We start from the raw sequence: 18,005 nt of genomic DNA on the forward strand, positions 1-18,005 counted from the left end.
CTTAGTGTGCTCTAGATTACCCCATGATTAAGGAAAGCCACCTTCTATAAGTGATATAAATACTAGGCAAAACCCACACTGCTTTTACTTTAAAATACAAAAATTGGCAATGCTTTTAGAAGAACTTTATTGGAGGATGGGATTTTCAGAGGATCCAGGCACACTTTACAGCCACCCATTCCAGAATTTCAGCCTGAGATGAACACTTGATTCCTTTAAAGCCTTTGGAAGTCTTGATCAAATGTCTTCTCAGCTGCCCAGAATGACTTACCTATCTGTAATTATAGTAGCTGCTATGCAACCCCTGAGAATAACAGTTACACTGATACCTGTTGAGAACAGTGACTGCTTCTGCATCATCCTTACAAGTCAGCAACTTCTCCATGTTGTATTCCAGCACTGCGAGACCCAGCTGCAAGATTGCCTTTATTCCATCATAGAAGAAACAGTCCACCACATTGACTGCACTTTCAATAGGCAGCACGCTGATAAAAAGGGTAAGGAACCAGGAGAGAGAGACCGAGGAGAAAAAAGTCATGTCCGACATGTGGTCTGTCAACTGAGGCAGATGAACTCTGATGAGCTCCTCAAACACTGCCTGATCTACCAAGGCACCTGCAGGGAAAGGATAACAAAACCACCACCCAAATCTTAATACAGAGAAGCATACTTTTCTCAGAGCATTGGCCAGAAATAAAGCCCCTGTCCTAATGCAACTTTGTCAAAAAAACAAACACAGGCCTAGCTGCATGGAACACAGGCTTCATTCCCTGTGCTGGAAGCTATACACTCTATGCATGGGTCTAGAGCCTTTCTGCAGGCTGTGAAGTGTGTTAGCAGTTTGGGGGGGTGTGGCTACTTCCAGTGATTCTCCTGTCAGCCAATACACCCTCTCTGCAATGAGAGAGAAACTTCACATCCAATTTTCCTCTAGCATATACACCTGCAAGTACTGAGTATGAGATCAAAGACTAAATCTGGACCTGGAGTAACTCTTTTTCCTTTATTTAAGCTGTCTAACTTTCAAAGAAATAGTATGAATTGCAGTTATAATTCCAAAAGAATAATATAATAGTCTAACTGACTACTTCCTGAGTAGTTATGCCTAGAGTAATGACAATATCTGAAAAACATATCCACTCCTGCTTAAGAAGGAGCCTTGGGACAGTCTCTCTAAGTTCCAATTTCTACTGCAAGTACAGAAACAAATGCAACAGTTTCTCTCCACTGTTCTGCCTTCCGCTCATTCCTTATATTTGCTCTTAATGAATGATCATTTACATTCAATTCTAGATAGATAAAAAGACAGACGGATGTTACCAATGATTCGACGATTGAAATAATCGGGTAGCATCCTTTCACACACAGCAACCAAAAGCCAGAACGCTTCCTCCTCTTTAGCATACAGCAGAAGGACTGATGTCAAAATATTCATTGCCTGTAACATTTGAACAGGAAAGGAAGCATTTATGAGGAAAGATAGTGAAAACACAACTGGTGTCATTTTTTAAAATTTATATTTCTGAAAGCACTTTACAGCATGTTTTTAGAGTGCTGGGATAACCTACAGTTGTATCCAGTGTAAGACTTTTACCTCTATATTATAAAATACAGAGCACAGTATTCAAACTACTTAAAATATTTTTAAGTGCTAAAAATGTTGTAAGAACGCAAAGGCATATATGAAGTGGGCATGACCGCATTTATCAATAAATTCAAGTACAATGTAAAAACTCCTGTTACACATGAAATAAGCAAAGTGAACTACTGAGCAAGAAACCATTTACATATTTATGTGACTGATTTTATGAGGTGCCACTATACGGCCATCATGAGCTAGTATTTAGACAACCAACACTAAGAGTCTCAAAACTGCTGTACCTGACAATATCCAATTTGGGGATTCCTGTACGCATAAGCTGTAAGAACTCTCCTGAGTGCAGAAATTCCTGTGTCACTTTGAAAAGCAGGATGCTCAGGTAAGGAGCGACGTAAATCTCGTTCAATTTCATCAGTAGCTAAAGTGCAGGTTCCTAAGGACTTTTCCACCAACTCAGTGTAATAACCAGGGTTGGACGCCATATCATTTACAGCACCTGCCAATACATTGTATTGCATAGTATTAGAGGACAACAGTCAAGTATCTATATGATTGTCTGTAATTTGTATAAAAATTTTTGGTGTCTACTGAGGTACCTCATGAATCTCCAGATGTTACTGCAGTACTGTATCAGACTAATTCTACTGAAATTAATGAACTTACTCTGAAATGAAAACAGAAAAGCAAACTAAAATCAGGCTTGGAGGAAATCTAAGTCACTTTCCATTATAAAGTTGATTTTTATTTTTTTGTTGCATTGGGGGCAAGGGAAACATCTTTTCACCTACGATTTTGCCCAAGTTTTCTGGCGAACACAATACCTTTCCATATGTAAAGCTGGGAACAGATTAGAAAAAAAACAGGCAAAGGACTGATATTTACCTAATTCATTCCATAACTATGACAACACCTTCCAAGACAGAGAGATTAGTCTGGTAACAGAAGCATAAAAACAACACTAGTAAAGATAAATCATGTTCACATGTCCTCAAAGGAACTACCATATAGTAGGCTGAATTACGAGTACAAAATGCATTTGTTACAATAAACAGATCTTATGGAAGAGCAGAAAGCTCTACCCAGGGGAGCACAGTGAGTACAGCTAGTGGTAAAGGTCCTGGGTGGCTCCTCAAAATCCACAGCTTGTTTTCTGAATCTGACACAGGCTTCCTGTATGATCCTGCTCAAGTCAGCGGCTGCTGCTTTTCCAAGTGTTTCAGTGAACAGAAATAGAAAGTGCAGAGGTGCTGTAAAGCAGTGTCTTAAATCCCTGGGGCCCCATTTCTTCAAGTTAAATGCTCTGATACAGGTGTGTTCTACAGAAGAAAGCCACAAAAGCACACTCGGAGCTTTGGAAAGAGATCCCATGTGTGTAAGAAAGTCCACAATTCCTGTACATCTCGCTCTTTAAACCAAGCAACAGCACATAGCAAAGAGCTGCCAATAACTGGGGCCAAATTCCCTTTTTTTTTTTTTTGTGTCTGGTAATGCTATCCTCTCAGAAAGCTTAAATCAAAACGACTGAAACACGGGCTCACAAACATACTTTGCTTTTTAGCAAGTAAAGAGGCTTTGCTGAAATTGATTGTCCCCTGGAACAGCATGTATTCTTATTGTTATTTTTCAATTAAGCTTGATGTAAAAGAAGCAGATGCAGGTTTAGTTTGAATCCATGCAAACCAAAATAATAGACAAAACTGTAATTTTAAAGTGTCTTTCCTCAGAAAAATTTACATATATTGCCAAAGGTAAGAGCATTTTTTGTCAGACTGTGTTCAGTTAGTAACTAGAACATCCGTACAGTAGAGTTCACAAAATGGATCAATTATACTTGCTACGCAATACCTGAGAAGAGTAGCCAGAGCTCTCCTCTTAACGCCTCTGGGATCCCTCTTACAACAAGGTCTCGAGTCTTCTTCGTTCGAAACATACTGACACCATGTCCCCGTTCAACAAAGAGGATGTTCCAGGACTGTTCTTTCATTTTTTCTTTCAACTATGAAAAGCAGAAGAAAGCATTAAAGTATACTGGAAGATTTTCCCCAGGTTTCAGAGAACAGGACCAAATTTTGCTCTAGTTACATACACATAAACTGGAAATGACAGCATTGGCATCTGTACTGATACATGAAATGAGTGCTGAGGCAAATCAGAGCAAAATCTAACCTGTGCATAGTATCAGTTTGGCATACAATGCAATCTCCTACATGACCTACTATTCTTCCAAGTGTATTATTACAAGAATGTCTATACCAGATAAGACAAAAGGTAAAGAAATCTAATCCAGTATCCCATCTGACAGAAACATGTGCCACAGGACAGCAAGGTCAAGCAAACACCTGCAAAATCCTCCTCCATCGTCCAGCAAATAGAAGCTCAGGCATCTCCTCAGCAGAGACAATCTCTCTGAATTTAACAACACACAGCATATTTTTCTGTGCAAATTGCTTTCTGAATTCAAACCTGCCACCTTCTAACTTCACTTGAAGCTCCCTTGTTGCTGTATTAAGACAGCCAACAATCAGTCCCTTTCACCTTTTTCAAGCCACTTCTAAAATCAACTATTTCCTTACATCCCACTTGAGAATGATTCCAACCCATAAACAGCAATAACTGTATGCAGGCTGGGTTTTCATTTTCAGAGAATCATATAATGCTTTGGATTGGAACATTAAATGCTTTGGACTGGGACATGGAAGCTCATCTAGCTCCAACTCCCCTGCCATGGCCAGGAACACCTTCCACCAGCCCAGGTTGCTCCAAGCCCCGTCCAACCTGGCCTTGAACCCTGCCAGGGAGGGGGCAGCCGCAGCTTCTCTGGGCAACCTGTGCCAGGGCCTCACCACCCTCACAGGGAAGAATTTCTTCCTTATATCTAATCTAAATCTCCCCTCTTTCAGTTTAAAACTGTTACCCCTCATCCTATACCTACACCCCCTGATCAAGAGTCACTCCCCAGCCTTCCTGTAGCCCCTTTAAGTCCTGGGAGGCCACTATAGGGTCTCCCCAGAGCCTTCTCTTCTCCAGGCTGAACAACCCCAACTCTCTCAGCCTGTTATTATAAAATACAAATATGTTTTCTTTTTAGCAAGTAAAGAGGCTTTGCTGAAACTCATTGTCCCCTGAAACAGCATGTATTCTATCATGATTTTAAATGGTCATCACCATCTATTTGTTATGTTTTATTGTTCACTATTCAGCTAAACTTTTTTTTTTTTTTTTTTTTAATTAAATCAATAGGTAGACAGCCCCATTTCTTACCTCTGGACTGAACCATTTGCAGCTTTGGCATCACATCAACAAAACCGCATAATTATCAAAGGATCACAAAGTACTACAGATTTAAAGGGAGTGAATGAACAGTGATAAAGCAGCAAGACAGTTAACCAGTGCAAGGTGCAACTGTGTGGACAAATTGTGCCATCATAGTTCTCCTGAGGCATGCCAAAAATGCACTGCCAGCATAATGGATAAGAAAATTCAACAATTTATATAATTCCTATGGCAAAAAATTAGAGGTACATTAAAACTCCCTCTTGGAAACAGCTGAAAAAGAATCTTGCATGTAAATATACATATATATATATATATGTATGATACATACATACAAACAAATCTGCTTGTTGTAACTTGAGCCAATTTTCAAATGTCCCATTTTTGTTGCTGCTTTGTGATATACAGCATAATGTTTCCTTGGTAAAGAGTAAATCAATAGAAGGAGGGTGAAAAGAAGGTTTACATTGCTTATGTATGGTGGCAGGTTTCTCTGTGCTAATTTGAGAGCTCTAACAAACTATGAGAAAAAGTACTTGGCCATGATGGTGCAATGAAATCAAGCAACGATTATTTGCAAAGGCAACTCACTGTCACAGACACATCTTTAATTACTCTGATAAATTAACATATTTCGATCCCAACATGTCTATGAACTGCTCTTTGTAACAGCAATAAAAATGTACTAACTCTAAATAATATCCCACAGAAATTCAACGGGCATAATGAGTTGCTTCCTTTTTTTGATTCATCATGCTTTGTTGCATTATATCAGTTGACAGATTTGGAACAGAATGCCTAAAAACGGTGGAAAGCACACAGAGGGATGACGTGACATCAGTGTCCTTATTCTCCCACAGTTTCTCAATCTTTCCTCAGTTTATTTACATAAGCTCCAAACAGGACTAGGAGAGAATCAATGATCAGGAAAATCTGCAGGAGAATGAAGCTGGATTAAGGAGGGGAATTAATAGCTTAAAACACTTATGCCTGTATAAATTTTAGATTTCATCAAGTATTTAGCAATCAGATAGAATGTTTTTACAAACTAGCAATTTCTGTCAACACAGAAGATAAAGAGTGTGTGCTTATGAACTTCAGTAGGACCAGCCATGTAAATAAAACCTGCTTCACAAAATGGAAACTGGCAAAAATTTCCTATTCAGACAAAACTGAAGTTACAGGTATTTTGCCTTCAGAGTAGGCAGTGGAGACGATAGAAACAGTGAGATAGATTCTTTGTAAAGTACAAGGGTACTAATAAACTATTGAGTATGAACCTAAAATGCAATTTTCTGAAGCAAAGTAACTGATGATCAGGCACTCCAACTCACGAGGCTTCAGGGCTAAGAGAGGGTGAACGTTGCTGCTACATTTTGTGTACACACAGCAGTAAGATTTAACATTGTTAAAGCAATTAAAGGTGCCTAAAGGAAAAGTAGATTTTGTTCACTTTCGTTCAACATACCATAAAAAGCAGAACTTAAAATTCTGGATTCCCTTTTCTCCTGAACAAAGGGTGTTTATTTTCTGATAGTTCTAATATCAAAATTCATATCTTAATTTACTCAGTTCTGCTGAAAGACTTAACTTTAAATAAAACCTTTCTGTCTTCTTGCACACACTATGGAGAAGCAAAAATAGGATGTCCTACCACAAAAACAATAAAGAAACATTGTCCAGCGCATAACTTTGTTAGACAGAAATGCAAAAGAACGAAGCAAAGAAGAAATGAAGTCAATTTCTTGATAACATTCTCCTTGCCACCAAAGAGTTTGTAGTGACTTTGTATCTTGACAATTCAGATAGATATGAAACACGTTCAACTATCACAAAACAAACATCCAACTCTTCCCTGAGGAGTAGAAGAGCAGGGGGTATTAGTTCCACGAAGATAAAGCATATCATTATTAAACAAGATAAGCATAAAATTGAATGGAGCTACGAAGAAGCACCCTGTGGACCCCAAATACAGAAAATGCAGATGAAAGAAGACTGGCAAAGCCCTAGAGGAAATCAGCAGCCTTGCTGGAATACATTTTGAATATACTTCAGTCCTTCCCAATTAAATTCCAAAAACTGTTAGCCATTCTATCCCTTACCATTTTAGAGTCTAGATTCTCAGCATCCTGAGGATGGTAGACAGTCATTAGGGCTTCTGTACCGACAGTTTTGCTGTTATCTCTCTGACCCATCTTTGATGGTCCCACATCAAAATCCTTTGGACTCTCAGAGGTAGAACTAGCTGCAACCTTTAAAAAAAATGTAACAGTGGTAGTTATAAATGCCAAACAATCCTTCAAGAAGCACCACTGATACCAGAAACTGTTTTGCTTCTAAAGCATGATTATTTATTATATTGTTACAGGTACCAGATACAGACTTCCAAAATAAATTAAAACCAGCAATCCCTGCTCTGCACAGCTGGGCTTTCAGGGGGCTGCACTTGAAAAAAAAAAAAAAAAATCTGTCTCTACGGCCAAAAACTTAATTATGCAAGGACAAATATTCATAATGAGAACTGTAACAGATAGGGAGGCCTGACCATCCATCACCACTGAATTCATAAGCAAAACATTAACTTAAACAGAGCCATATACTGAGCTACAGAGAAATGCCAAGAGCATCTAAAAACCAGCATTAGAACCTGGATTGTTTTTCAAAACCTGATGGAAAACAAAGTAAAAGAACCCAAACAAGAATGCATTCACAGTAGCACCATTGTTTAATACATTCTCTTTCATATAGGCACAGAGTTATTTATTTTTCCACACCTTAAAACCAGAGGGACATGACTTAGCCTGGTATGCCAAAATAATGCAGATATAACCTAGTAAGGTAATATAAAAGGGAACACCTCTGAGCAGCAGACCATAACACTCAGGTCTCCCAAGGCTGTGCTGTACCTTATCAGCTGAGCATTTCTGCTAATATCAAACTATCTTGCTTTTATTTCTCATTTTTGCTTTTTAACACTTAAGAATCAAAATCTCAAGGTAGAGAATTTGCTGATATAATAATTATTGTCTACCAAAAGGCATTTATTTGTACGCTTCTCCACTCTTACAACTGTCACTTTAGAGGCTACTCCAGCTGATTCTAAATGTTTTTCAGGGGAAAATCTTCATAGAAAAGATACAGCAACTATAATAAGCAATGCTTGTTAGGCCTGTTTTGTCATTGCTTTCTTATTTCTCATGCATGAAACTACACGTACGGACTGCTTCACATCTAAAAACCACCTTATAAACATTCCATCAACTTCCCAAGTCAAACAGTCAGCTGGCAAAAACCAACACAGGTACACGTAATTTGACATCACACTGGTAGACTTTTGTTTTAATGTGAAAGGTCTGGGGGCGAGAGATGGGAACGTGATTTTTTTAAAGCAAAAAAAAGTAGATTTAGACAACTTGAAATCTAGAGGTACAGCAGACATTGTTACCCATCTTGTATCCAGATTCAGGCTTAAATATAAATGTATTGCATTACACAGCAAAACACTGACAATGATATGTAAATTCTTAGTAAGATTACACAACCTTATTCCTAGGAACAGATACTAAGAAATTAGAATTAGCAAAGCAGTTACCTCAGTATTGATGTGTTGTGGACTTGAAGTTGCATTGCATTTCATTCTGAGCTTTGCCACAAGCTGTTCGAAATCCCTGACCTCCGTGAAACGAAAAGCTGTTTTGCCTTTGGTACTAATGCTGACTCCTCTGTTGGCTGGATCTGCCTTGTCCACACCGATGACCTACAGAAGCAAGGATACAGAAATTAGGCAACAAATTTCACTAGCTTATTTCTGAAAGAGAAAACCTGTTAAAAACAGGTTTTAGCAGGTTCACCTGCTAAAAGTAGGTGAAACATTAGTATAAAGCACCACACAAGCAGAATCAGTAACACAAGTAACAAACTCTCTACTCTTAAAGCTCAGTGGTCTGGACCTATTTTAGCACAAGGTAATAAGTATTATGCAACAGATTTTCAACAGAGTACCAAAAATCTTTGGAAAGGTTTTCCCAGCTGCGGGCACTGAGCTTATTTGAAAATCTTGCCACCTCCTACCTGCTGAAGCTGTTACTTTTTTTTCTTACCATCTGAAAGCAGACACAACATGGCCTTTGAAAGTAATCAAATGAAACAAGTTTCACAAGAATGAATTTCCACTGAGAATATCCTTTCAAAGACAGCTGTCATATCACATGGCAGAGCTGGAGCTGATTTTAATTGCCGTGATGGAACAGTTACAGATTAGAGAAGTTAATAACGCACTTTAATAATGCACATAGAAGTGAGACAATCATGAATAGCTAGACCAGCTGCCATTGCTGATGCTTTTACATTGTTATAGGTGAAGAATGAAAGACCACTTAACTATGCAGTACTGTAGAACAAATAGTGAGGGCCTGACAACCCACAAGAATATATTTAGAGTCAGCTCCTTTAAACAGCCTCTTCTTGTTTTTCACAGGTTGCAGAAGTATCTATTGTTTGCAGGACTATTTATAGAGGATCATATAAAATGCTTCACCTGGGTGAGGAACACCGAGTGTATTGTTGAAATTATGTCAGCTCACCCCCCTCTGTCAGGTGTCTTATGTCAGGCAGTATGTACACAGGATACATAGAGCAATTACAGAACCTGGTTAACTTTGAGGCTGTTGTAAAATATGTCTAGGTGCTGACAAAAAGCTTTTATCACTGGAAGACTAAAATGTGGCAATGTCCCGGATCACAGGAAGTCAAGAGAGGGATGGAAAAGGGTTTGTATTATCAGAAGTTATTCCACAGTCTAGCTATAGTACTCTATAGAAATATGAATGCTGTGTCCTTTGCAATACAGTCCCTATTCAGTGTGTTGAGACATCAGCTGTAACGGCATCGATACTTGTTCACTGATGACCGTCAGTGGAATTTCCTGACTTTTGAACAGACAGCACTGCTCAACTGCTGCAAAAAGAATTGCACTACTGAGCTAAGAAAGAAACACTGCAGAGCGATTACTAATCTTCAAGATCCTCTACACTCTCCAATTCTTTACTTTTTATCTTGAGAATCTGTCATTAACTCAACTTCAAGAATTAAGCATTTCATTTTTAAAAAGTATTAAAAAAATTGCATTCTGCACCCAGCTACAGAAAACAGAGCAAACAGAAAAGGGAAAGAGGATACAGGGAACAAAGCTGAAACGTGAAAACAGTTCTATAAACCTACAAACAGAATTCCTACATGTGGTATCCAAGGTAGGGGGAAATACATAACATCGTGTAAAGTAAGCAGATTCTAATGAAAATTTGCTAAACTGGCATTAAACTACACAAGGGCAAAACTTCTAGTGTAACTATCTCTGTCTTGCAGTTTGCATTACCTCTCTTAATGGAATGATTACACTGCACAGGCTGCCATCCTGGCTAGCAAAGCAGATGTAGTTTTCTGAAATGCACATTTTTCCATGGGTGTTGTAATGACTGAAAGGAACCCATAAGAAGCATTCATGAACTTCCTTCAAGGTCTCTTCTTTGGGTAGCCGGAAGAATGCACTAAACTGTTCACTGTGGGCATGGCTCTCCAGGCCTCTAGGTTAAAAACAAAACAAAAAAAGGGGTAGGAGAGAGAAAAGAAAAATTAAGTAAGTTTAAAATGCCTTTACAAACACCAAAATTAAAAATACCTTGGGAAAAGACCGTAAATCATCATGCTCTCCCATAATCCATGGGGTCGATCTGGAGGGTTCTATGGTTTGCTTGAAGAGGCCACAAAGGGCAGGACCACACCTATCTATATACACCCACTTAACAAAATACTTGAATACTTCATTAAACAGGAATAGATTCAACATGTTCTTACACAGTGAAGCACTTTGCCAAATCAAGGCCTAAAGGTAGTGCAGAAGAACATACTAATAGCCTGATCTGTTCTGTTACCGCACCCATCAGAATAGTCTGCTTAAACCTAGAACAAGTTTTTGCTTGACAGAGGGTTAATTAGCTAGAAATGTAGCACATGTTGTAAACATCTGCCAGGGGCTAATTCTTCACAGGTAACTGCAACCAGAAACAATGTTTTGGTTGTAAAGCAACATCCCTCCAGCATTGTTACCAAACTGAGGTATCCATCAGCCAGGAAATACAACTTAAACCAGGTTTTACTATCAGCGTACTATGAAACTAAATAGATTTTTTTTCTTAAATCACAAGTACATGGAGCTTTAAGTAGGAACAATTATGAGAAAAATGCTTTATCTTAATTTCTGATTTGCAGACAAAGAATTAGTCCCTTTATGTGAATTCAAATTACCTAACAACAGACTTGCTTTTTCTGGTTACTTTTCAACAGTAAATAGCTGAGGTCCACATATCAAAACCTGAACATTTGAGTGAGGATTTGGACAGTGCCCTGAAGAAAAGGTGACATTTGCTTCAACAGAAACCAGAACTGAAGAGAAACTAGAAAATTACAAGAAATAATCACACACATTCCTTGAGAAAGAAGGACTCCAACCATCAGGTTATTAATGTACACAACTTTTCTACTGCCTAAAATACTGCCATAAATAAGGAAAGCCATGCACTCATCGGCAACTCATTGATTTTATCATCCATCTTCAGTGGCAGAAAAGCCAGGCAGTTATTATTTACATGTTTATTAAATGATTTATTCTCCACCTTCTCCTTCCTCATCAGTCTCTCTGGAGACACTGCAGCTTTGTTCTTAATTTTCTAATCCTAAATGCTGCTAGAATGCTGTTTAAAAATTCAAACCTATAGTTGAAGACCTGCTCTCAAGATGTGATCACTTCCTGCCTTCATGTAGACTTCTGATACTGAAAAGTAACAACAAATTACAATGCCTCACATTGTTTCAAACCCAAATTTTAATGAGACACTTGTTTAAGAGAACACCAGCTTTGCTGACATCTACTTATCTCCTTCAGACAAGGACTCTCTTCCCCTTTGCCTAAAAAAGTCTCTCTGAGCCCAGATCAGACAGACCCTAAGTAATATATTACCTCTTGGTGATCTGCAGGGGGTCATGAAGGACTAGATCATTTTCAAATGTCTCTTTGTCAAAAAGTCTTCTAACAGCATAGTTTGCCAGCTGCTCCATGAGAAGGAACGTTTCACTGATGTGTAAAAACATGGAAAAATAGTGATCTTCCCCATGGGAGCACACATGAATATTCTCTGTCAGAATCACATTGGAAGTCTTCTCAAGTTTTGATATTTCATCCCAGGAGATAATAAGTTTTACTGAAAATACAAATATAAGCAGATGTGAGTAACTTCTTGTTAGCTGCTACCCTCATATTAAAAAAGAATAGTAGTCAACAGCACCAATAAAAGATAATTAAGCAATATAGTTAAATGATAAACACTTGGAAAGGGCTACAAACTCACACGCACAAAAAACACTATCTCACAATTCCTATAAATAATTCCATTAGAAAAAGTTTTATAGAAAGAAAAACATTAAAGACACACCATGTATGAAAATACAAGCTTACATCACCTTTCCTTCGCTGTCATGTGAAACTGCAAATTGCAAACAAACACCATCATATAAGCTACCCCACTTCAACAGTTTACCAATAGGGCATCTTGAAGTAAATTGATCATTTAGAGGAACCATGCCCATTAGGTATGACATTTCCCAACACAAATGAAAATTAGCTCAGAAAAGATCCTAATTTCTTTAAGTTTTCTAGTTTTCAGATAAATACAGTTACAGCTCACACTCTTAGAGGCGTTTGGACAATTGAAACACATGCAAATGTTACACAGAAAAAAAAAAAGACATGTGCAATTATCACCAGTGCATAGTGCACCCATGTGAAATATTGTCTGTGTGTGAAGAAACAACTGCAATCCTCACAGACTGAATTAACGTGCAGCATGAACTTAAGATGACAGACAACTTTTAGTTACAGTCAACTGCAACAGGTCTGCCTTCTCGCTGAAGCTTATGTAGAGAAAGAAAACTATGGACATTGTGCAGCAAGTTACACAAACGTATTCATTTCCATAAGGTATTTTATGTTTGCAGTTTTTTCTATCCTACACTGACATCTAAAACATGGCAAAATAACTCCCTTAAGACACGGGGAAAATTCTTCCATGTCTGAAAGATACGTAGTAAAATGTGAATGGACTATGCTTAGTATTGAAGCTTACTTACTTTCTGCTCCCAGCAAAAATGAGTAAAAGCTAAGGAAGTTGGTACTAAGATAAAGCCACCCTTGACAGGGCACTCTGCCCTTCCAATAACTGCATGAGTAATAGGTAACCAACTTCTCCTGCTCTGGTAGCCCAAAACACTTTTCAAACTTCATAAGACCTTCACGAAACTTCTCGGGATCTTCTTCTTTTACAAAAGAACCTTTTCCTTCTTCAGCAATCAAACCCTAAAACAAAAGAACCAGTTACTTTACATATGCATCCACACGGGTGGGTGTCATATATGCACCTGAATACATACAGTGCAGCACTCTCCTAACAGGACAGTAAGTTTCACAGGAATAATAGTCTTGAGGATCAAAACACAGGTCACAAATCAAATGTGCTATTTGAGGCTCATCCATCAAGTTTCCCACACAACTCAGGCAAGACCCACATTCCCAGATCTACTCTTCTGAAATAGATACATTTTCCTCACTTAATTACAAGAATTCCTGGGCTAAATATTTAGCATATATGAAGTGAACTGTTGCACCTTCACAAAAATATACTATGTACTTCCCAGGCATTATTAAAATTATTGTGAAATAATTTATCAGCAGTTTTAGGCCACTATCTAAAGATCACTATCTGGTGTGTCATTTAGCAAGAAGAGTTTATGTCAAACAACTTTACATAATTGTGAGGCAGATAAACAGGAACATTAAATTGTGTGGAAGTTAACAGCCACATACTACTCAAACAGAAGTATGTAGCATTATGGATCTGTCCTTTGATATTCTAAAGAGGACATATTATTTGCGAACGTTTATAAAAAACAAAAATACAAAAATACAAAAATACTTAGCCTTTTCTAATTATGTCCTGTGCCTGTTACTTACTCTTATCTTTCCCTGGACAAAGCTCGTAATATCTTCATTTGAATCAAATACTGATAAAGTCTTCATAACATTGTGTTCTAACCAGTCCCAGTGCTCTGTTATTTCTTCTCTGCTGGATCCTGATTGAAAGAGAAAGTTAATATTATTTAAAATTAGGACAGACTTTAATCATTTCACTAAAAATGTTAACCAAGAGAACACCTAGCAAATTCCCAATTCACAGAGTAATTTAGATACACAAGTCCAAATCACAAGTCTCAAATTTATCATCCAACTCTTGTGTACACTAAAAATGTATTTGGCGTATATTAAAAGCGTGCCCTGCTGTGTTTTTATCTTTCAAGCCCTTTATGCAGCTATATTTCTAGCCTTTTCATCCAGAAGCATCTCAACTTTGTCAACATTGTGTGGCTCAGTGCTGAAGTCCAACTTGGACTGACAGCTCCTTCAGCTCAGCAGTACCTCCCCCAACACAGATGGCAGAGCATCACTGGACAATCCCAGTCTAAAAGTCCAGAAGATGGGAAATGTGAGATCAAATTGAGACTAAGAAAATGAAATCTGAGCTTCTGATATCCTCAGCTTCAATCACTGGCCCACAACAGTTTCCAGAGCAGAACTCCAAGAGTTAGACCTGCTGTGCAAAACCCCTTCTAACAAGGGTGAGGATGTAAAGATTACATCACTGTAACCAGGAAGGTAGCAAAGATTTCTCTTTGGATACTTGAAACAACCATTTATGCTGCTTCCAACAATCAGTTGCTGCTTGTGCTCAGTATAAGTCATGGTTTCATCTCATTCTCTATCAAGTCATATTTGAACTATGTTTCTAACCACACTAAAGTTTAGGCAACCATCATTCAGGAAACAATGTTATCCTGCCTACAATAAAGTTCTGTTTATTTAATTCCAAACAATGCATTTTTTTTTTCATGCAGTTGCAGGCTTCTACAGGGGGACAGAAGCAGAGCTGCACCCCATAGGGAAAACATATATCAGAACTAACTCCTGATGCAAGAAAAAATGTTCACTGATTCATACAAGCTGAACGATCCTTGAAACAACATTTGGCACCACCAGAATTCGTTTTTTTTTATTCTGGACCCTCTGGGACTCAAACACATAGGAATAAGGACATTACATATTCATTACATATGTGCGAGAGGAGGAGTAATTTAAAAAAACTGTCATCAGTAACCAAGTAACCAGAAACCATAGAGCCAAGATAAAATTCAATGTTCCAAAAATATAAATACTGCATTTTCAAACATGTTAGAGAGAAGACAACCTTGTTACTTTACTTACTTTACACTGCTTTTTAATTTAGGTTTCAGAAAGCTATCACCTATTATATGGTGAATGTCACTGCAACTTTATAGCAAAGAAAAACCTATCTCACCTGAACTTTCCAGAAATACATTTAGATTACTGTTTTACTTCAAAGCCAAAGGAACACTCTTACTCACTAGCTACTTTTATAACTAATGTGGTAGGCCAACTTCAAAAATCTTATGATAATTCATCTTATTCTTTTCACATATACTCAATTACAAATTATGCAAGTGGTAATAGGTAATAAGCAGAGATGACAACTAGTGAAACAACAGTAGAGGTCCATGAAATTCAATACCAGGCCAGTTCTTTAAAGACAGGTGGCTCCCCACCAGATGGCAGGATACAGGGAGAGGTAAAGAGAGGGAAAGAACTTACACAGGTTTGAATAAAGAGATTCTAGAATATAAATTAATTGGCAATTTCATCCTCCACAGGAATGCGCACAAATAAAATCAGTCAGTGTAATCACATACTACCAATAGCCCTAAGCAAGAACACACCTTGAACGATTTCTTTTTTCTCAAATTACTTTGCAAACACTAATTAAACAACTTACAATCGACCCCACAGAATTAGCTAAAGTTGCCTTGGGAATGAATAGAAATTGTTCTAAAAATGCTTAAATAGTTAGACTGCACCACACGGGGTGGATTTGCAGCAACACTTCAAAAAATTATATGAAGAGTAATTAACATAGCAATTAAATTACAAACTAATTATTTTTCTCAGACTAAAAATGTAGACCAATTATTTGAGTCACAGTGTGAATCAGAGGCACAGATGTAACACAGTAAAGATTAAACTTTTTAATAAATATTTAAATGATTTAGGAGCACTGTTTCAGATCCTTAATATGCAATAGCAGGAACAAAATGCAGTCTCTTCAATTTCTTCATTTCACAGAAGGAACAATCTGTTTTCTAATACAACGTACAACTATATTATATGGCCTTTTGTTGTAATGTATACTTTATGTATATAAATGCAGCACAGAACTGATATAAATTCAGTCCTAAGGCAAAGATTATCCTTATGTTTTCCCAAGGGCTGACCTGTTGGCATTAGAATTCCCCAGACTGTACTTCCAACATACTTATCAAAGTATCTTTTTGATAGCCTGTCACCATCAGTTCTAACTTCTTCAGAAGGAGTCCTAAAATTTTATTTACTACCAATTTACAAGCTGTTCAAATTCTATCAACTTTATAAGGCTGCCCGTTCAAACTGCCATGTCAAGAATTACATTTAATCGTTACTAAAGGGTTCCAGCACTGACTACTGCCCTTCAGAGAAGTCCTTGCAGAACGTGAACAGGAGCAGATTAGCATTACATCATGAAATGTGCAAACTATTAACTAAACAGCAAGAGGCACAATTTTTTATTTAAGGTGAAGCAATGACGATTCATAATAAAGCAATAATAGCAAAATCCAATGTAACAACAGCATAGTACTTGCCAGTGGAATTACTCATGCATGTAAGTGTTTGCAGAATGACAGATTGCCTGCAAAGCTCATCTTTTACCACAGAAAGCTAAAAGGAAGGCCTAGAGCCCAGAGAAGTCTAATGGAGTCTTGTTTCGTTAATGAACACTACCAATTAAAAAAAATTAAAGCATGGAAAAATGAACTAAAATATATGGTTCTTTTTCACTGTAATTATAGATGTTTTCAGAGTTTTCAATAAGCCTGAGAAATAGATTAATTCCACAACAGTGACTTTTTAGCATTAGACCACATGACAATATTAATTCATTTTAATATAACGAGAAGACCATGCCTAAGAAGAAAAAACAATGATTCATCTAAAGAATAAAAGCATCCTCTCAACTTTTGAAATGCAGGTCTCTTCAGATACCCAGTGGTTAAGCAGTCTGCATAAAGGAATCTTTATTTTCAGAAGCTGCAAAACTTAAAATAATTAAAAAAAAAAAAAACTAAAAAACAAACAAAAAAAACAGAGCACAAAAAAATAAACCCATGCACGCTATCAAAAAGCATGCTCTCAGAAAAATCACATACTCCACTCTCAAGGTCAATTTTCTTTTCCATTTCCTACTGATTAGCAACATAACATGAGAATGAACTTCTTACACTACGAAAGCAACAGATATGAGGAAGAATTCGGCTCTGACCATAACTAGAAACCCAGCTCATTTTAACAAGTAAAGATAAAGTAGAAAAAAAATTAGGATAAACAGCTTCTGTTATTCCTACCTACAGCACACTTGGTACTGGCACAGGTCAATTTATCCCTGTCATTCTGAACTGTACCAAGTTAATTTGCAGCTTACCGAAGAAAAGATTTTGCCTCTGGTAATCTAAGAGAGCACTTTAGTACTTAGATGGACTGCTGCAGAAAGCAGGTAATCTGAAGTTGTAATATGAAGAGTCCATAGATATATCCACACACTACTGTCAATCACAGGTTTGCAAATAATTTTAAACCAGTTAGAGGTCACAGGAATGAATAATGATGTGAAAGGATTAACCCAAAAATGGATCTTGTGCTTTGTACCCTCATTTTTCACTTAATAAACTCCATTAGCTTCTAAATCATAGTACATACCGCATGCAATGGACCAGTAGACTTGAGAGTCTGGTGTCTGATGCAGGATGCGAAATGGGGCAACTTTCGATGTAGAATCCAACACCGCATCTAATGTTCCCACAAGAAGACCTGTTGCGTTTAAGAAAATGTAGACAGCATAGTGAAACTAAGGTTCTGAAATGTACA

General features: G+C 37.5%; 1 protein-coding gene across 3 annotated transcripts in view; it reads right to left on the bottom strand.

Moving 5' to 3' along the window:
• TBC1D8B (TBC1 domain family member 8B) overlaps positions 1-18,005 on the bottom strand; it is a 42,726-nt gene that overhangs the window by 14,242 nt on the left and 10,479 nt on the right. For 2 of the 3 annotated variants that reach the window (XM_074914756.1, XM_074914758.1), the window contains exons 2-12: positions 17,838-17,948; positions 13,935-14,053; positions 13,055-13,280; positions 11,889-12,129; positions 10,248-10,455; positions 8,466-8,630; positions 6,976-7,125; positions 3,446-3,596; positions 1,882-2,096; positions 1,321-1,438; positions 330-615 (exon numbers count right to left, since the gene is read on the bottom strand). In XM_074914756.1, coding sequence (XP_074770857.1) covers positions 330-615; positions 1,321-1,438; positions 1,882-2,096; positions 3,446-3,596; positions 6,976-7,125; positions 8,466-8,630; positions 10,248-10,455; positions 11,889-12,129; positions 13,055-13,280; positions 13,935-14,053; positions 17,838-17,948 — 1,990 coding nt within the window. The remainder of the gene's footprint in view (positions 1-329; positions 616-1,320; positions 1,439-1,881; positions 2,097-3,445; positions 3,597-6,975; positions 7,126-8,465; positions 8,631-10,247; positions 10,456-11,888; positions 12,130-13,054; positions 13,281-13,934; positions 14,054-17,837; positions 17,949-18,005) is intronic. The other variant, XM_074914757.1, reaches the window with a different exon arrangement.

The sequence above is a fragment of the Athene noctua genome, chromosome 11, assembly GCF_965140245.1.
Source record: "Athene noctua chromosome 11, bAthNoc1.hap1.1, whole genome shotgun sequence".
Taxonomy (NCBI): Eukaryota; Metazoa; Chordata; class Aves; order Strigiformes; family Strigidae; genus Athene; species Athene noctua.